The 17,036-nt window shown below is 39.0% G+C and overlaps 1 protein-coding gene across 1 annotated transcript; it reads right to left on the bottom strand.

Moving 5' to 3' along the window:
* Positions 1-498: 498 nt before the first annotated feature.
* Positions 499-15,949, bottom strand: LOC127952477 (uncharacterized). Its single transcript, XM_052550927.1, has 9 exons — positions 15,661-15,949; positions 11,715-11,847; positions 10,658-10,823; positions 9,354-9,463; positions 9,033-9,196; positions 8,893-8,912; positions 8,011-8,147; positions 7,686-7,846; positions 499-7,481 (listed from the first exon to the last, which is right to left on the bottom strand). The coding sequence occupies exons 2-9, from the start codon at positions 11,825-11,827 to the stop codon at positions 1,975-1,977; spliced, it is 6,378 nt and encodes a 2,125-aa protein (XP_052406887.1). The 5' UTR covers positions 11,828-11,847; positions 15,661-15,949; the 3' UTR covers positions 499-1,974.
* Between the last annotated feature and the right edge of the window lie 1,087 nt (positions 15,950-17,036).

Raw genomic sequence — 17,036 nt, 5'->3', positions numbered from 1 at the left:
AAGGCTGGTTAAATCTGAATAAGCTGCAGTGATTGATAAAAGTGCTTACCATAAAGATGCATTGTGGGTGGGACAAATGTGCAAATTTATTCATAATGCCTATGCATTTGTCTGTGTGTGCGAGTAGATGATATACAGACGTTCCCTTCCCTCTCCTATGGCTAGTTATTTATATAGTCTTTGCAGGAATTAGGCCAATTCTGACACTGCAGAAAATACCTGCAAAGACCTGTAACCTTGAAGAAGTATCTACTGGTAGTGCTCTTTGAGAAAACTGATGAAACTTAAATGGCTTTTAACAAAGGGATGAGTTGAAAAAGGAAATGTATAGACTCTTCAGTCAGATTAAACTCCTAATAAAGCCATACAAGGCCTAATCAATATAATTATTATATATCGATAAAAATCTATTAAAGAATTGCCCTTTTCAAAAGAAACATTAATTTTGAGATAATAGACACAGACAGATAGATAGATAAAATAAAATACCATGAACGGTTTCATTTAAAATCATTTCATTTTAATTGCATTAATTTCATTCTTTACAATTTTACAGTTGAACATTACAATTGAAAATGTATCTCAAATGTCCTAAGTAACAAACAGGATGGCCATACAAGACATACCGGAAAAAAGACATCTGAATAGTAGATATTAAAAAACGATAATATACATTAAGTTCAGTACAATCAAAATATTAAGTTATATTGAAGCACCATGTTAAGAACATATTAAAATAAATATAATTAATACACTGGCTTTTCATAGACCAAGGCAAGGCTTAACACAAACTAAGTTATAAACATGTAGGACAGCCCAGGGCTCTCTCATGTCTGCAACTATTAAAACTGAGAAGAAACCAACAAACGCATTCCATGTACTTGGGAGGTAAAAAACAAAAAAACAAACAAAACAAAAAAACAACACAATATATATGGTCGGAGATGGTGTCAGGTTTTGGGTCTTGGTGACCTGCAGGACTACAGTACATTATCGTAACAATATTCTATAAATGTTAAGAGAGTCTGATCAAGGATCAGCTCCAAAGGACTCTAAACATCACTCTAGAGTAATACAAGTGGTAACTAATTAATTATGCATTGGCCCAGTGTACCAAAGCAATATCCAATATGATACAAAACCCCATGAAGCTGATATAAACAAATGTTTGGTGTTAAAAAGGGCATTTAATGCCTAAAACACAATTGTGCTTGCAAAGCGTGTGTGATTTGAGTGGAAAAGATGGGAGTCTATTCAAATGAATGACATCGCAGATGGTAAAGATGCTGAAATCTCTGTGATTTGTATGCATTTAATGTAGCAGCTGCTGCAGTCCTTTATCGACATGCAAAATCCCCTAAACCAAATACACAACACCTGAGAGCAGCTCAAAGTATGTGTCTGTCATATGTCTCACAAATATCTGTGCAGTCAGTGTGGCACACTCATTTACTTGACAAATGGGCTTTCAAACATCCCTAAATTAAAAGCACATGCTCCATGCTCTGGTCCTTCATGTGCTAAACCACTGAGCTGCGCAAGTTGCCAGCTACGCTACTTTTTCTCACATATGATTGCTCACATGTCCTGCATTCTAGACTGCTAACTCCGAACTGAAAAGGCTATGAGGAAACAGAGAATTTTCACATTGTGGAGAACAAGCTCCCCATCATGTGGCAAGTCTAATGTACTACAGGACAAACAGAATATCTGTTTTAATACAGAACCACTAGATTGAAAATATTACCTTCTATAATAAGGAACTAAACAAAATTCATCATGTAGCATACATATAACTGAATCAAGTGTGCTAATAAAATTATGTCTTTAAATATTTCGAGAAAATCTGTTTCGATGCTAAGAACCGGACATTTTACATGATACAAGTTTAATGGAAACAAAAAGAACATCTTATTACATTGAAGTTGTTTGAAATAAATAAAGTCTCAGCATATCAACGACAAACGGTCGCCATTAATCCGTATACTGCAGGTCCAGATCCACTGTACCATCAGTCACCACAAGCCTAAGTCTCTTAGGCTTGCGTTCTGTTATGGGGGTGCTTTGTGAGTGTGAGGTGGAGAAGTGTAGAGAGTTACATGAGTGAGTTCCTGTCGCCTGATGCTGCTGATCCTTACTGGTTTGGCCCCCGTGGACTTTAGACCCTGCAAACTTACTTGCAGAGGAAGGAGGTAAGAAATTTGAAGGACCACACGCTTCTACAACCAGCCTTCCTTGAGTTCCCGAAGGTTCCATGAGACAATGGTAAGTGTAATTTGCAGGTCCTGAACCAGAATAATTCAAGCTTTCACCATCCTCACTGTAGCCCAGAGTCAGAGAATGATCTCCAGTGAAGTTCACTACGTAAGACTGGTGAGGAGGTTGACCGTGTTCAAAGGTGGTTGACTGAGTTTTAATCAAAGGGACTTCATGAATCGAGGACTCTCTGTATCCCAGATGAGGACTGCTGTGCTGCGACGCAGGAGGTGAAAGAGAAGAGCTGAAGTTGAAATCAGAAGAATCACAGTGAGAAATGTTTGAACACATCTGATTCTTACTGGGCTGGATAGAAGACACTCCAGAAAGTTGAATGTTTTGAGTGGGAGCCACAACAGCATGGGGTTTTTCCAATTTTGAGAGTTTGCTTTGAGTTGCACTGTAACATTGAGAACCTTGAGATGAGGGAAATAAAAACGTGGAGGACAGAGATGGATCTTTATCATTCCTTGAGATCTGGGACTTTAGGCCTGCATTGTTCTTGAAAAAGTTTGTTGTGGTTTTGCTAGAGCTGATGAAGTAAACGGGATGAATGCGATCACCTTGCGGACCAGGATTAGCAGGGTACTGTTTGGAAGGGACATTCTTTGGGGTTTTTAGCAGATTTTCAGAAAATCTTGAGAACCCAGCATTAGGAGATCTAGCAGAAGACTCTTTTCCACTGTGAGAGCTTGATTGACCTGGACAAGCATAGATGCTTTCCAGATTGTTGGGAGATTTCGAGCTGCCTGCAGCCACAGAAACTCGACAAGCACTCTGGACTTCTTCGTTTTTCAAGACATTCTTGGGGTTTGAAAAAAAGGGAAGCTTCTTGTCATTGCTACGAAAAAGTGCATTGCCAGAGTGGAATGCACCTGGATAATCAGCATGGAAGGGTGTAACAAGGTTACTCTGAGGTCCAGCACCATGTAGACTTTGTGCCGACTGGTTTGGAAAGACAGATTCAGATTCAGATTTTGCTTTTGAGCTATGCAGGTTGAGAGGTCCATTGTCTTTAATGCCAATTTTAGCAAGGCCTGACTCGGAGGACTTCAAGTTAACAATGGAATCAAGAAAGTTGAACTTTTTATCCTGAGGATGCACACGTGAATTTGGGTGCCCAGGCTGTTTAGCACTTGTAGATGCATTGTTAAACAATGTCAAGTCTTTGGGAAGAAATGGTGTTGCTGAATCTTCCTGGACCTGGAGCTCTATGGGAGTTTTGGACAACTCGCCATCAGACAAGTACAGATCTTTCTCAGGGTCTTGAAGAGGAGCAGAACTCGTGGCTGTATTACAGAGCTTATCTTTGAAGAGACTGAGTTGAGATGCACCAATAGATGAGGATGTGTCAGGCTGAGAAAACACAATATCCGGGAAACTCAGCTCCTCATCACTACTGAAGTTACTCACTGGGCTTGGCGATCCTAGGTAAGGGGTCTCCGGATTCCAAGCATCATTGGGACTTTGGGAAAAGGGGCTGTTGAAGGACCCGGTGTTATGTGGTTCACCAGGATAGTAATCTATTAAAGAGCCTGCCAAGTTGTTTTGTGCAGGCATCTGATCGTAGCTTTCGAGATTTAAACATGGAAAGTCCAGCACATCTTCAGAATAGTTACTAAAGCCACAATCTGTGGAAAAGGGAGAAATGGGAGGAGACTGAATTTGAGAGGCGGTTACACTGGTGTTAGTGGGCACACTTTTTTCACATACCTGTGATTGACTCAGAGCCTGGAGTTTTGACAGACTTTTATTAATCTGTAACAAATTGTGACTCAAGCAAATGTCATTCCTTTCGTTATTGTCACTTCTACTAACTCCAGGCTTAAGACTATCGAAATTGTCTGACACCTGCTCTTTTACACTCTCTTTTGCTTGAGTACACCCACTGACATTACTAACTCCTGCCAGCCCATCATTACAGGGAGAGTCAAGTGACAAATGTGAAAGGGATAATGGTAAGGGTGAAGTCTCAAAGCTCAGTGGGTCTCTGAAGGTCTCTGTCCCCTTGGTACAACTATGCCCCGCCATTAGTTGCTGGCATTGAGACGGGTTTTCGTCTTTAACATTGCCGAGAGGCATCTGTTCCACCATTGCTGCTGTAGAGAAGACAGATGTTAATTTTTTTGGCTCCCTGTGCACAGTATCAGTGCTCCTATCTTCATTGTGAGCTTCTTTCCACTCCACCTCCCACTTGCCTTCAGCTCTCCTGCACAATCTAATCAGAGGTAAGGGTTTAATGTCATCAATGTCTGCCTCAATTTTTGGATCAGGTGATTTTTCTTGTAGTTGCTTGTCGGTAACCTCACTACTGTCTTGAACAATTTCTTTTGGTGTACTAACGATCTTCTTGTTAATGCAAACAGCTGATCGGTTTTGTTGTCTCTTACATGGCTTAGCTGCGCATTCTTTTCTGCAATGCTCCAGCACGTCTTGAACTGCTTTGGTGGCTTTCTCCAAACCTACGCTGTCATCGGCCTCCCCATGCCCCCGAATCCTCTCCATTTCTGCATTTAAAATTGAGACCGAATCCAAAATGGCCCTAAAAGGGTCAACTAAAGCCAAGCATTGCTGTGGGCTTGACTTGTCCGCAACACTTTTTGCCTCATCCGTACACTCCATTGACCACTCCTTTCCCCTCTTCCTCTTAAGGCGGATTCTGACGTTATGCTTCTGCTCTTCTTCCATGTTATCTGAAACATTTGAGGTAGACAACTCATCGCTGATGGCATGTTCACTATTATCTGTAATCTCACAGTCCCCTGGTCCATTATTTCTTCCTTCTACTCCTTTGCCACTTTTCTCTTGGTTCTCCTCTCCCATGTTGCAATTGATGGCTTCTGTAGTTTTAGATGTCTCATGCTTAGGGTCACTGATTGTCCTTTCACAAACATGTACTTTACTGCTATCTCTATATTTAGGATCTCGGACATTGCTTCTCCCTGGTCCACGATGAGCACTCTGAAGAGCTTTACAGTTTTGTTTAGTATTGGAAGTCTTTATTGACTTGGGTGAGCTACGCTTTTTGGACCCAACGCCGACATTGGCTTTGAGAGATAAACTTGATTCTGAACATTTCGACAATGTTGTATCCACACTGCTGCTTTCTCTTGGCTTAGGCAACAGATTGTCCAAAATTGATTCTTTGCCTTTACTGACATCAGTACAAGGTGTTGCAGGTGCATTAACATCCTGTTCTGGGTCTGTATCAAGCGATTCTCGAAATGCTCGTTTCTTTAGGGGAATGCTGCTCTGGGGACTGTGATCCAGGGAAACCTTGCACACGGATGGAGGTTCTGAGGAAATCAAAGTGTTTTCTGACTGTTTCACTGGAGTATCTTCATGTATATTTGGATGATCAGCTGCCGTGAGTCCTTTATTAGGGTTCTCATTCCTGTTATTAAGTGCTTCATGCTTGTCCTTTGTCTCTTTACAGTCAGTAAGTGATAGTGTCTTTATATTATCAGCTTCTTCTTTACCACTGTAACTGCACGCAGGTTGGTGGTCATTAGAGTCCTTATCTCGTTGACTAAACTTGCAACTCAAATTCTTTCTAATATCCTTCAGCAGTACCCTTGCCTCTTTAACAACAACAGTCATGCTACCAAAACGTGCTGTTACCTCTTTCTTTTTCAAGTGATTTTCTTCAACAATTACTTCTTCTTGCTTCTTGATCGTGTTTTCTTTATCCTGCACCTCAGGTATGTGTTCAACATGTGTCTGTTTCTCATCCTTATCTGCTCTTTTCCGTTTCTTTACAGCAACTTCTGAATTTTTGGGAACTGTAACTTCAACAGTCGCGACCGTTAAAACGTTATTATCTTGCTTGTCTTCAATTTTATGCTCACTGTGGCTATCCTTACCAAACACATCCACAAGTTCTTTTACAACAGGTTGTGTAACTGTGTTTTTGCCAGTCTCTAAATCACATGTTACTCTTAAGTACTTATCTGCACTCTCCATATTTACTGGTCTGAAATACAACTCCTTCACCCCTTTCTTACCTTGTCTATTGCTGTCTTTGTTCCCATTAAATGTTGTGCTCTGCTCTACTGATGCTGCTGCTGGTGCTGTAACCTTGTCACTTCTACTGTCTGCCTCCCTCTGACCTGTACTTTCAACCTCTGGCTTTCCTGGGATAGCCACCCTGACCAGACTTACTCTGAGGTAACGATTTAACCCTGAGTGGAAAGAGACAGGACTATTAGGAGATGGAGAAGACAAGGAGGGTGTATCGCTAACAGTGCTAGATGAGACAGACTGCCTGTGATCCCCTGAGGTCTCTGAAGCTACACAAGCACTAACATCACCTGCCCTAGGAGCAATGGAACCACTGATGTGTCTCCTGTCGCCTGCCACTTCCCTGAGGCAATCCCTAAAGACACTCTGCTGCGTCTCTCTGATCACCGTGCTCTCTGTTTGTGATGATTTGTCACTGTTAGTTTCAGCATCTCCATCAACGTGTACATGTTTATCATTACAAGGTTTACCTGGAGAAATTAAAACAGGGTTAGTAGTGTCCTTGGACTCAACCTTGCTTCTTTTTTGCTGCGTCCCATTTCGTGTCTGAGAGTCAGAGCATTCATTTTGCCCTTTAGAGAGTTTAGAATTGGATTTGATCAGTCTGGTCCTCCTTTTGTTGAATCTGGAGAGTTTAGATCGACTCCTTGCTTGGAGACTGCTCAGACGAGTACGAAGAATATTCCTGGTCCTTGAGGAAATGCCCTGGTTGACAATTCTGACGGATGATGCATCAGTGTTACCTCCCTTGGCCTTCATGCTGTCTCCTTCATGTACACTGGAAACACATCCAAGAGTAAAGGGTTTAAACCTAATAACGGGGTCTCCATTTAACATTTCTCCATCCTCATCTTTCGTCTCCTCCGGTCCATTTATGTTAGCACTACTGAGAGGTGGAGAAACAGATTTGCTGTTCTTTGTGATCCTCTCTGGTTTTGGTCGCTCTTTCTCAATTAGGTATAGCAGGGCCCTTTCTTTGCTCAAGGGGTCCTTACAGCTTAATAGGAAATTTGTGCTGTGCTGATAGAGGCAGATGCTCAGCTCCTTTAGCTTCAGGTGAGGGAAAGATGAAAAGAGATTTTGTGTCCTCTTTTCCACCTGTTTGCATTGCTCCTCCCTCCTCCACCTATCAGTCTTTCTCATCTTGCTCAAAACAAGGGCGTTCCTTTTTGTCCGTTGGGAAAATTTATTCCTCATTGGCAAGGCTGACAAGAGAATGAGACAAGAAGAATAGACAGCCAGAGTTAAGCGGTTGGCAATAATGAGATTATGGCAATACAGGCTTTATTAGGAAATTGCATGAGATGCTTAATCATAACCCTTTTAATTTTACACTCAGAACATACGCATTTGTTTTTCCAGGACACAAGTAATAAGAAAACCAAATATGAATGGCATAACAAACATACCTGAGTTTGATACAGTAAGAAATGGCTTTGGGGTGCCATTTCCCCTATTCCTGTTAAGCCTTAGGTCAGTCTCTCTGAACACATATTTCTGTCCTGAAGGATCCCCAGAGCAAGCCACATCTGGTGACTGGTCTCTCTTCTTAAACGATCCCTCTCCTCTCCTGCATCGATTGGCATCATTAGAGTTGTAATAAAAGCAGGTTTAAAAAGGCTTTTAAAAATATTTCTCTCATTAAAACCTAACTGACAATAAACCCTAATACAGTTCAGACCAAATACAAGCATCAGATTGGCCTTGAAGCAGTATTAACGTATATTCTCTCACCTCTCACATGTGCAACATTCACACATTTCATTATTCTCTCCAAAAAAGCTGTCCCCATAGTAACAGGTAATCTCCTCCCCCGGTGAGATGGGCCGCACCACTTTTACACAAGCTCCATTCTTATCTCCAGGGTCAAACTAATAAGAGGAACAGAAACCATGAGCAAATTACTTTTCAGTATACACTGTTTGCCTATAATCTATATTTAGTCATATGCCGGGAAACAAGTGAAAACAAATGAAAGAAACGTAATTTTAAAAAGGCTGATGCCCTGTTAGCACTGAAGTCAGAAAGAATAATACAATAAAATAAGTTAATAATCAAATTTATATTTATATATATATATATATATGTTCACTTTTAAACTACCGTTCAAAAGCTTGAAGTCAGTAAGATATTTAAAGTGCTTTTGAAGTCTGTTATTCTCACCCAGATTGTATTTGTTCAAATTTAGTAAAACAGTAATACTGCTAAGAATCATTACAATTTAAAAGAACTATTCTATTTTAATATAGATGGGGATTTGACCAAGAAATGCATCACACACATCTGTGTATCTAAACTCATTTCAGTGTACAAACGCATCAGCCGACTGTGTGCGGTTATCAAATCAGTAATTTGTTCTAAAGAAAAACTGGTATAGTTTTATATATTATAGAGTGAATACAACCATGACAACTGAAAACAATTGAAAGAAACACCTTACTCTCTTTTATCAGAACTAGCAAAACCTAGTTCAACTTTACAGAGAAGTCTAATGAATCTAATGTACATAAATGGCCATTCAGGCTCCAAGATACACTACATTTACAGTAGTGAAAAGGTTTATATACAATTCAAAAGATTCGCTAGTTAAGCAAAAGTAATCATTTAGTATCTTACCGTACAGTTGGGTCTGCAGTCTTCTCCCAGCAATAAAAACAAAACAGAAAATATTGTAATCAGATCTTGTACGTTACCAAAGACCGTCTTTTGAAAGAGATGAATATTACGGATCCATTTATGCATACAGGCTCGCTCACCATGATTGATAAAGGCAGCCGGCCCCAACCAAAGCTGAGCACATCTCTTGCGCGTCGAGTACATGACACTGAAGTCATTCACTCCTGCTCTGAGGACAGCACTATCCTCAGGACTAAGCTCAGCTATACAGCCCTGCAGGACCTCCACCCGCTCTCCAACAAGCCTGGACAATTCAACAGCGTCAGATCTTTAAACACGGTCATCAACACAACTTAAAATGTAGACCAGTTTACTTTGTATAAGAATTTAATAATTAACATATAGTTTAAATGTAAAACAATTGAAAAATTCTGATTAAAAAAATAAATAAAAAATCTAACCAGTGTCGAGTGGATGTGATTTTGGCTCCATTAGTCTCCGAGGAATAGCGGTTACATGGCTCGATGTTCACACCACTGTCCAACAGAAATGCTGTCATATAGCGATACATCTAAAGAAAATAAAGAGCAAGTTAAAACCATTTTTAAAGGGACACTGCCATACACATGATGTTATTTGAATATTGTGACACACTCTGCTTGTCTTTAATAAAATTGGATGGAAGGAGGGAAGAAAGGAAGGGAGAAAGGGGTGCTTCTCAATTCTTATTTGCCCATTATAGTTTCCTTTCGTCGAGTCCTAGCTCCACCCCTTAGGACGTGAGGGAAGGATGTAAGGGGAGAAAATGAGGATGGAGAAATCAAAGGAAAGCTTATTTGTGCACTGGAATATTCTTGTTCACTCAAGCATCACTTCAAAGCTTCGCCAGCTATGCTCAGTGGATCTGCCCTTGTGTTATTAAAGTTTCTAAAACATGCATGATAAATATTAATAAAGCAAAGTGCCCTGTTGAAAAACATAAGATGTATGGTTTATTTAAACTGCTAAATTATGACGGATGTGATGAGGGAGAAGAATTTATATGCATGAGGCTTTTCGACAAGAAAGTTGTCCAAATAGGATACACCTGTGTATTCTCACTCACAGCTCCCCTGAAATCTTCCTCACACTTCGTCATGCAATTAGAGAACTGAGATGTCCATCAAAGTAGCTAACTTCAATCAGTTTAATCAGAAAACAAGGAAGCATCAATTGGAGTAGTGAGTAACACCCATAAGCCAAGCTTTGATTCCTCCATCCTCATTTTCTTTTCTTGCATCCTAAGGGGATGAAGCTAAACGTGAGAAATTGAAGTGAAGAAAGGAAACAAGGATGCACAAATAAGAAATGAGAAGCAGAGAGTGAGGAAGAAAGAAAGAAAAGCTCCTCCTCTCTAATCGAACAGGTGTTGAACAAAGCAAATAGTTGTAAAAGATTAATTTTGATCATTTAAATGCTTTCAAAAATCTAGATTTTCCCTGCCCTTGTCTATCTTAGGCAAACAACTTTTTTTCCAGGACAGTCCTTTCGTGTACAGAGAGACTGTCCTCATCAAGAAGGCAAACATCCGATCTAGCAAAGACAATCATGAAAGCAAATATGCTGAAGAAAAAGCAAACCATCCTTGCTAAACTAGCCACAACAACAGCTCCACATTCAAAGCGATTCAAACACTCTTACATTCCTCTTTGGTCAGGATTATACACGTGTACAAGCAACCAAAAAATGGACACTCAGCAGTTCTGGATAAGATATGATAACTCACGTGCTGCTTCAACAGCTCCTGTCGGTGTGAACCCAGGCCAGTGAAGTAACCACTGACCCATTCCCCATCCAACAGGGCATCAAAGGTGGCCTGGAAGTCATGTGTGCGTTTGAAGCGCAGAAGTGTCTCTCTGAGGTAACCCCATCGCCGGATCTCAGGGGGAGGACTTTGTTCACATAATGAAAGATATCAAACTAATTGTTTACACTACAGTTCAGAGGTCTGGGGTCAATAAGACATATTTAAAACAAATTCATTAATTTTAGCAATGCCACATTAAACAGATTAGATCAAACTAAGTGTCAAAAAGGACGTGTATATTATAATAAACAATTTATATTTCAAATAAATAATGTTCTTTTGAACTTTCTATTCAGCAGAGAATCCTGAAAAAAGTATCATGGTTTCAAAAATTTATAATAATAATAATGACAGTAGTAGTAATAATAATGATCATCATAATAATAATGGTTTCTAAGTACAAAATTAGCATATGAATGATTGCTAGGGGTGCTCCGATCACGATCGGCCGATCGTTAATGCGCATTTCGTCAGTAAAGCCGGTTTTCTAATCAGCGGTTAATTCCATCAGGTGTGTGATTTCACATAGAGCAGCTGTTACTACACAGAGCCGTTGTTAACTGAGAAGATGAAAATTAATAAACGCTGAAAATTAACGTGATTTGCGCATCTTCTGTATTAACAACGGCTCTGTGTATTAACAGCTACTCTATGTGAAATCACGCACCTGATGGAATTAACCGCTGATTAGAAAACCGGCTTTACTGAGGAGATACGCATAACGATCGGCCGATCGTGATCGGAGCACCTCTAATGATTGCCATCACAGGAATATATATATATATATATATATACACATATAATGTTTCATTATAATACTGTTTTACGTCTTCAAAAACAAACCTCAAAAGCTGACCCTAAATTTTTTAACCATTACTATATGAAAAAACAAACATATTACATTAGCCCTATCAGAATAACAAAACAAATATGTTTCTTTAAACTACTGATCATGTATAAAGCAGAAGCACAGTACCTTATGTTCATCTTATGGGTGCTGAACCCCAGTAAGGGATCCAGCACCAGACTCGTGGCCAGATCATCCGTCTCACACAGCTCTCTCACACTCATTCTATAAGATCCCTCCATGGTCGCCCACCATCAACATGCTGGAACAAAATCAAGCTGATGAGTTACACATCGAAACAGCTGCAAGTCTACGCAAGAGAAGAACAATAGCAATTATATTATTTCCAAAACTATAACCTTCGTCTTACAGCATAAGAAACATATTTGCTGTGTCCGAAATGTCTGTGACCACTAATACAAATACATGCATTTTGTTCAAATTCATAATAAGGAGTGAAAAGTGAATTTTTGCCCTAATGATAGCAGTGGTCAAGCAGCATAAATGTTCTCGAGCATGACTCGAGATGAGTATCTTCAGCTTCAACGGAAACATCTGACCATCTATACTAAGCCACATGATATACATGTCATCCCATGGTAATATACATGTTACAATATACATGTTGCCCCTTGTTAATATTATTAGAACACACGGGATTAGTTTCCACTGTTATGCTGATGATACTCAGCTATATATTTCAACGAGACCAGATGAAACTTCTCAATTATCTAAGAGTGTGTTAAAAATGTAAAAGATTAGATGACCAATACTTTTCTCGTATTAAATTTGTATAAGGCAGAGATATTCATTATTGCACCAAAAAGTAGTACACAGAATCTCTTGGATTATAATTTGCAACTAGACGGATGTACTGTTACTTTCTCTACAGTCAGAAATCTGGGTGTTATATTAGACAGCAACTTGTCTTTTGAAAATATTTCCCATGTTACAAAAACTGCATTCTTCCGTCTTAGAAACATTGCCAAGCTACGAAACATGTTATCTGTTTCTGATGCAGAAAAGCTGGTTCATGCATTCATGACCTCTAGACTGGACTATTGTAAAGCACTTCTAAGTGGTTGTCCTGCTTCGTCAATAAACAAGCTACAGGTATTCCAAAATGCAGCAGCTAGAGTCCTTACGAGGTCAAGAAAATATGATCATATTACCCCAATTTTACAGTCTCTGCACTACCTATTAAGTTCCAAATTATCATTAATTACCTATAAGGCCCTAAATGGTTTAGCTCCTGCATATCTAACTAGTCTTCTACCACGTTACAATCCATCACGCACCCTAAGGTCACAAAACACTGGACATTTAGTAGTTCCTAGGATAGCAAAGTCCACTAAAGGAGGTACAGCTTTTTCACATTTGGCTCCCAAACTCTGGAATACCCCAGGTCGGGGACCTGGTAACATTGCCGGTTTCAGTCCCGGAACAAAAAGCCAGAACCAATGGGGTAAAGGGCGTGTCGTAGTGATGACGCACTTTATTGTGTGACTCTGTCACCAGGTGTTTTGAAGGCAGATCAACATTTGCAATGAAAAAATGTGCAAACTGTAACGAAGCAGAGATCAGGTAGTTCTTCACTGTCTGCGCTGAAGCTGAGATCGTTCGCCAGCTTAAGTGAAAGTTAACGTGCCTAGCGTTTTTGACACATTAATTACACGTATTTTCCAGAATCGCAGTGTGAAAAGGGCTTATGTTTCTCTGTTTCTGCCAGTAATTTACTAGGATTTCCACAAGCTTCAGTCTGGATCCAGAACACCTGAGAAGAGATGATGCTGACCCTCAGAGGACCTCAGATGATGCTAACCCTGAAGCAACAGACAGAACTAACACATTTTGCTATAAGTTTGATTCCAACATATAATAATTGCTGTTAACAGTGATCATCGTCTGTTTGATTACGTCATTAGCTGAATTTTACTGTTCATTTCTGCTGTATGTACATCAATTTGACAGTCACCCCTGACAAGCTTCTACTGAATATACTGTAGAAACTTCATCGCTATTCAAATAAACGTATACTGAACAAGATCAGTGTCACAAATCTTATTATTTGATATGCATTTTACTCTACCCAGAATATTTATTTTACAGAATAACCTTATGTTTTTTCACTGCAAAACTTCATTTTTAGATTCTGAACTCCAAATCAAGTTCTCTTATTTTCATTGAGATAAACTGAAAGACTGTAATAATAACAGCAGTTGTGGTCATTAACACTTCAAACTCATAACCCACTAAATCACAAACAGTACACATTAAAGTAATAACCTCACTGCTGAAATACTGAAATAACTGAATACTTTTACAAAGCACTTTCTCTTTCAGCTCTCAGGAATAATTTGTAAAGCAAAAGTGGTAGAGCCATTTGAACCTTCATAAAAACCCATATTAGACAAAGAAAATTCCCCCAAATGTTGCTAGCTCCCAGCATGCAAAGCAGCATGAATTAATCATGTGTTTACTGTTATAGGATTGTTTCTCTGCCTCTTTTAAACTTTTGCTGTGGTTTTGTCATTATTGTTAGTTATTTGTTGTTTTGTGATGTTAAGAACACATCTATTTATATCATAAAGAATGAAGCATTTTTGTCATTAGTGAATGTCTATATTTTAATTGACAAAGGTTACTCAGAACAATTATTAGGACAATAGATGAGAGACCCTAAAAATCTGAATGCATTTAGTCAGCAACTATGTTTTACAGTGTGTAAACAGCAGAGGGATGACAATAAGAAATGTCTGACAAAGCGAAAACATACCATAGTTATTTCCTCAGGAAGACACTTTGAAACACAGAGCCAGCCAATGCGGACTGAGAGTCTCATCAATCGAGCATATTTATGATTTAGGGTATGCCCAAACAATTATTGGATGGAACAAAGAGGTTCATTTTAAGAGTCTAGATAACGTCTATCCAAACAACTCCTAAACTGCTACTTTCGATATCTCTAAAGTATGTGTTTGGTGTATCCTCAACTGCTGCAAACAGGTTAAACCTCTTTGGGAGAAATTATATCTGCTTTGAAAAAATGTGATGTAAACTTTTCATTTAGAGATATACCTTATTTGTCTTTGCCTAGATTTGATGTGTTTCTTGTTCATTGATAACAATAAATACAAAAAGTTTGCATTTCTTTCCTTTACCTTTTTTTCTTCTTTTTTTTTGGTGTGTCTGGGGTGTGTCTTCCTCTTTCCCTTTCACTTTGTTATTGTACTTCAATGCAATTTAGTTTGTTTTCTTACAATAATAAAATAATAATAATATTTTTTTTAAAACTTCGTGTTCATTGCAGTTGCTTTCGAGACGATTTAGAGACGTTGTTGTATATTGCATTGCATAGTGCCTGTTTGGTAATGTGTAATGTAACCATGATGATTATAGCTGCTGTCTTGCAAGCAAACATCCTTCTCTCGGGGATTAATAAACGTATAATAATCCTTCTCTCCACTGACAGGTCAAGAGTCGCTCTACAAGGCAGCTATTCGGTCAGAAAACACTTCAGCACTCGAGTTGTAATCGAGCTCGAGTGTGAAAATAAGAGCTAGAAAATTAGAAACTAAGAAAGCGTGAAAACACCAGCTCAGATAGACCTCCGTGCTAGTCCAGAGATCACAGCGGCGAAAAATAATTAAATAAATACTATATACGAGGCCACTCAAATGGTTAATAAAATAAGATTACAGCCGCATGGTCTCACGGAGACAGCTTCATCCGTCGTCAAGCAGCTATGATCGCGCCAATTAGTCGTTATTAAACAACACTCCTGACTGGAGGTCAAAGGATAATTGATTTTACCATTTCATAACAGCTGGTTATTAATGTTGAGAGCGCGAGGGGCCATACATCACTGTCAGAGGAGCGTTAACGGACTTCAGCCAAAACCGCGGAGGTCCAGTTAACGTTAGCTCAAAGGACAACACAAGCTGACCATCGCGGTCCAAACTGTATCTTTTTAAACATGATGTATATATTCCACAGTGACTAAAAAAAATAAAACGCTTTGCAAAATCATCGCGAGAATATTTGTGTTGTATAACAGAAAGAGCAGTGCAGTTACCTGACGGGCTTTCCTTCAAATTTCTGGTCGATTTGTCCGTAGTGAAATTCGTCTGAAAGCTAGCAGGCTAAGTTAGCTCTTCCTGTTGGCTACGAGTGCTGCTGCCATCTGCTCCTGATATTCCCATATTCCATGATTTTGGGCGTTTCTACTGCGGATATATGATTTAAAACCGGGAAACTGACAGTCGCGCTGAGGTGATTTGGGTATGATACTAGCATTAATTTTTCTACGCTGCGTTTGTTTTCGAACGTTGTAGAAGTCTCGTCCTGGAGATGAATTCAACCAATCCTTGACATCCTCACTCTCGCTCCTATTGGCTAGTGAGATGAGTGACAGGGAGCTCGGCGTCATTTCTCTCACTCTATTGGCTGGCTAAGTTACACGGCGTCGAGATTGGCAAATGGGAATGCAGATATAGGAACTACCTCGCCCTTCTACTAATCAGCGGCCGAGGAAGAAGCCCGCTCCCCGCCTCTTCTCTTTCGCCGTGTCCTGTTGACCTCCTGGAGTTATGCAATATATAATAGCAGGCTGTTTGTTAGGCATAATGCGTGTTTGATGGGATTAAGATTTTCTGATTATGCACAGTAGATGTTTAAATATTCATTACTCTCAGTGCGTTCTTTTGACTTTTGTATGTAATATTTAAATATAGTTGTTCTGTTTGTTGCATTGAACTTTGTTTAGAAGCAGTAAGGATAGATTTAAATCTTTTGTATGTGTTATCTGAGTTCCAGTTTTCAGTTAAAATATTTCAGATGGAAAACCTTAAATACCCTAATTAGAATTTCTGATCATTTTTGCCAATGTAGGAATAAACTATAAAAACATACTCTTCCAAAACCTTCCCCATGGGTTTTAACAGGCCTGGAAACTATGCTTCTGTGTAGGTGATGTTTTAATCTAATAATTTTCAGATATGATTGATTTTACTATTTATAATCTATACACTATACCATCTGAAATAAGATGTCATCTCTTCAATTCATCAAACATTGTTTACTGAAAGACACCCTTCTCAATATTGGAAAAATCTTTCTTACAAAACAATAAGATACCCAGTTCTGAATACCCTCAATTCTGAATAAATATTGAAACAACCAGTACAAATACATTTTTATTTTTTGTTTCCAGTAGCTGAGAAACAGGATTTATCGTTGGAAATCAAATGGCACTGGAAAAATAAAATCTTAAAATCATTTTTGAAACCCCCAATTGGTTTGTTTCTCATTATGATACAGTTGAAATAATATACTACAGTGCATTAAGGAAAAACATCCCTGATTGCTTTATAAGAGACAGGAAGAAAATCACATCATCTAAATAGCCTGCTCTCTGTCAGTAAAACAAATAAAAGTACAATTATATATTAA

This window comes from Carassius gibelio, chromosome B3 (assembly GCF_023724105.1).
Source record: "Carassius gibelio isolate Cgi1373 ecotype wild population from Czech Republic chromosome B3, carGib1.2-hapl.c, whole genome shotgun sequence".
In the NCBI taxonomy this organism is placed as follows: domain Eukaryota; kingdom Metazoa; phylum Chordata; class Actinopteri; order Cypriniformes; family Cyprinidae; genus Carassius; species Carassius gibelio.
The sequence above is the reverse complement of the archived record's forward strand: the minus strand, read 5'-3'. Positions and strand labels throughout refer to the sequence as shown.

Excerpts from the sequence above, each read along its gene's own strand:
- LOC127952477 (XM_052550927.1), bottom strand. The coding sequence starts at position 11,827 with ATGGAGGGATCTTATAGAATGAGTGTGAGAGAGCTGTGTGAGACGGAT. Across the intron at positions 9,197-9,353 it reads ATCACATCCACTCGACACTG|GCTTGTTGGAGAGCGGGTGG; the intron begins GTTAGATTTTTT and ends TGAATTGTCCAG. Across the intron at positions 7,847-8,010 it reads GAATGTTGCACATGTGAGAG|GAGAGGAGAGGGATCGTTTA; the intron begins GTGAGAGAATAT and ends CAATCGATGCAG.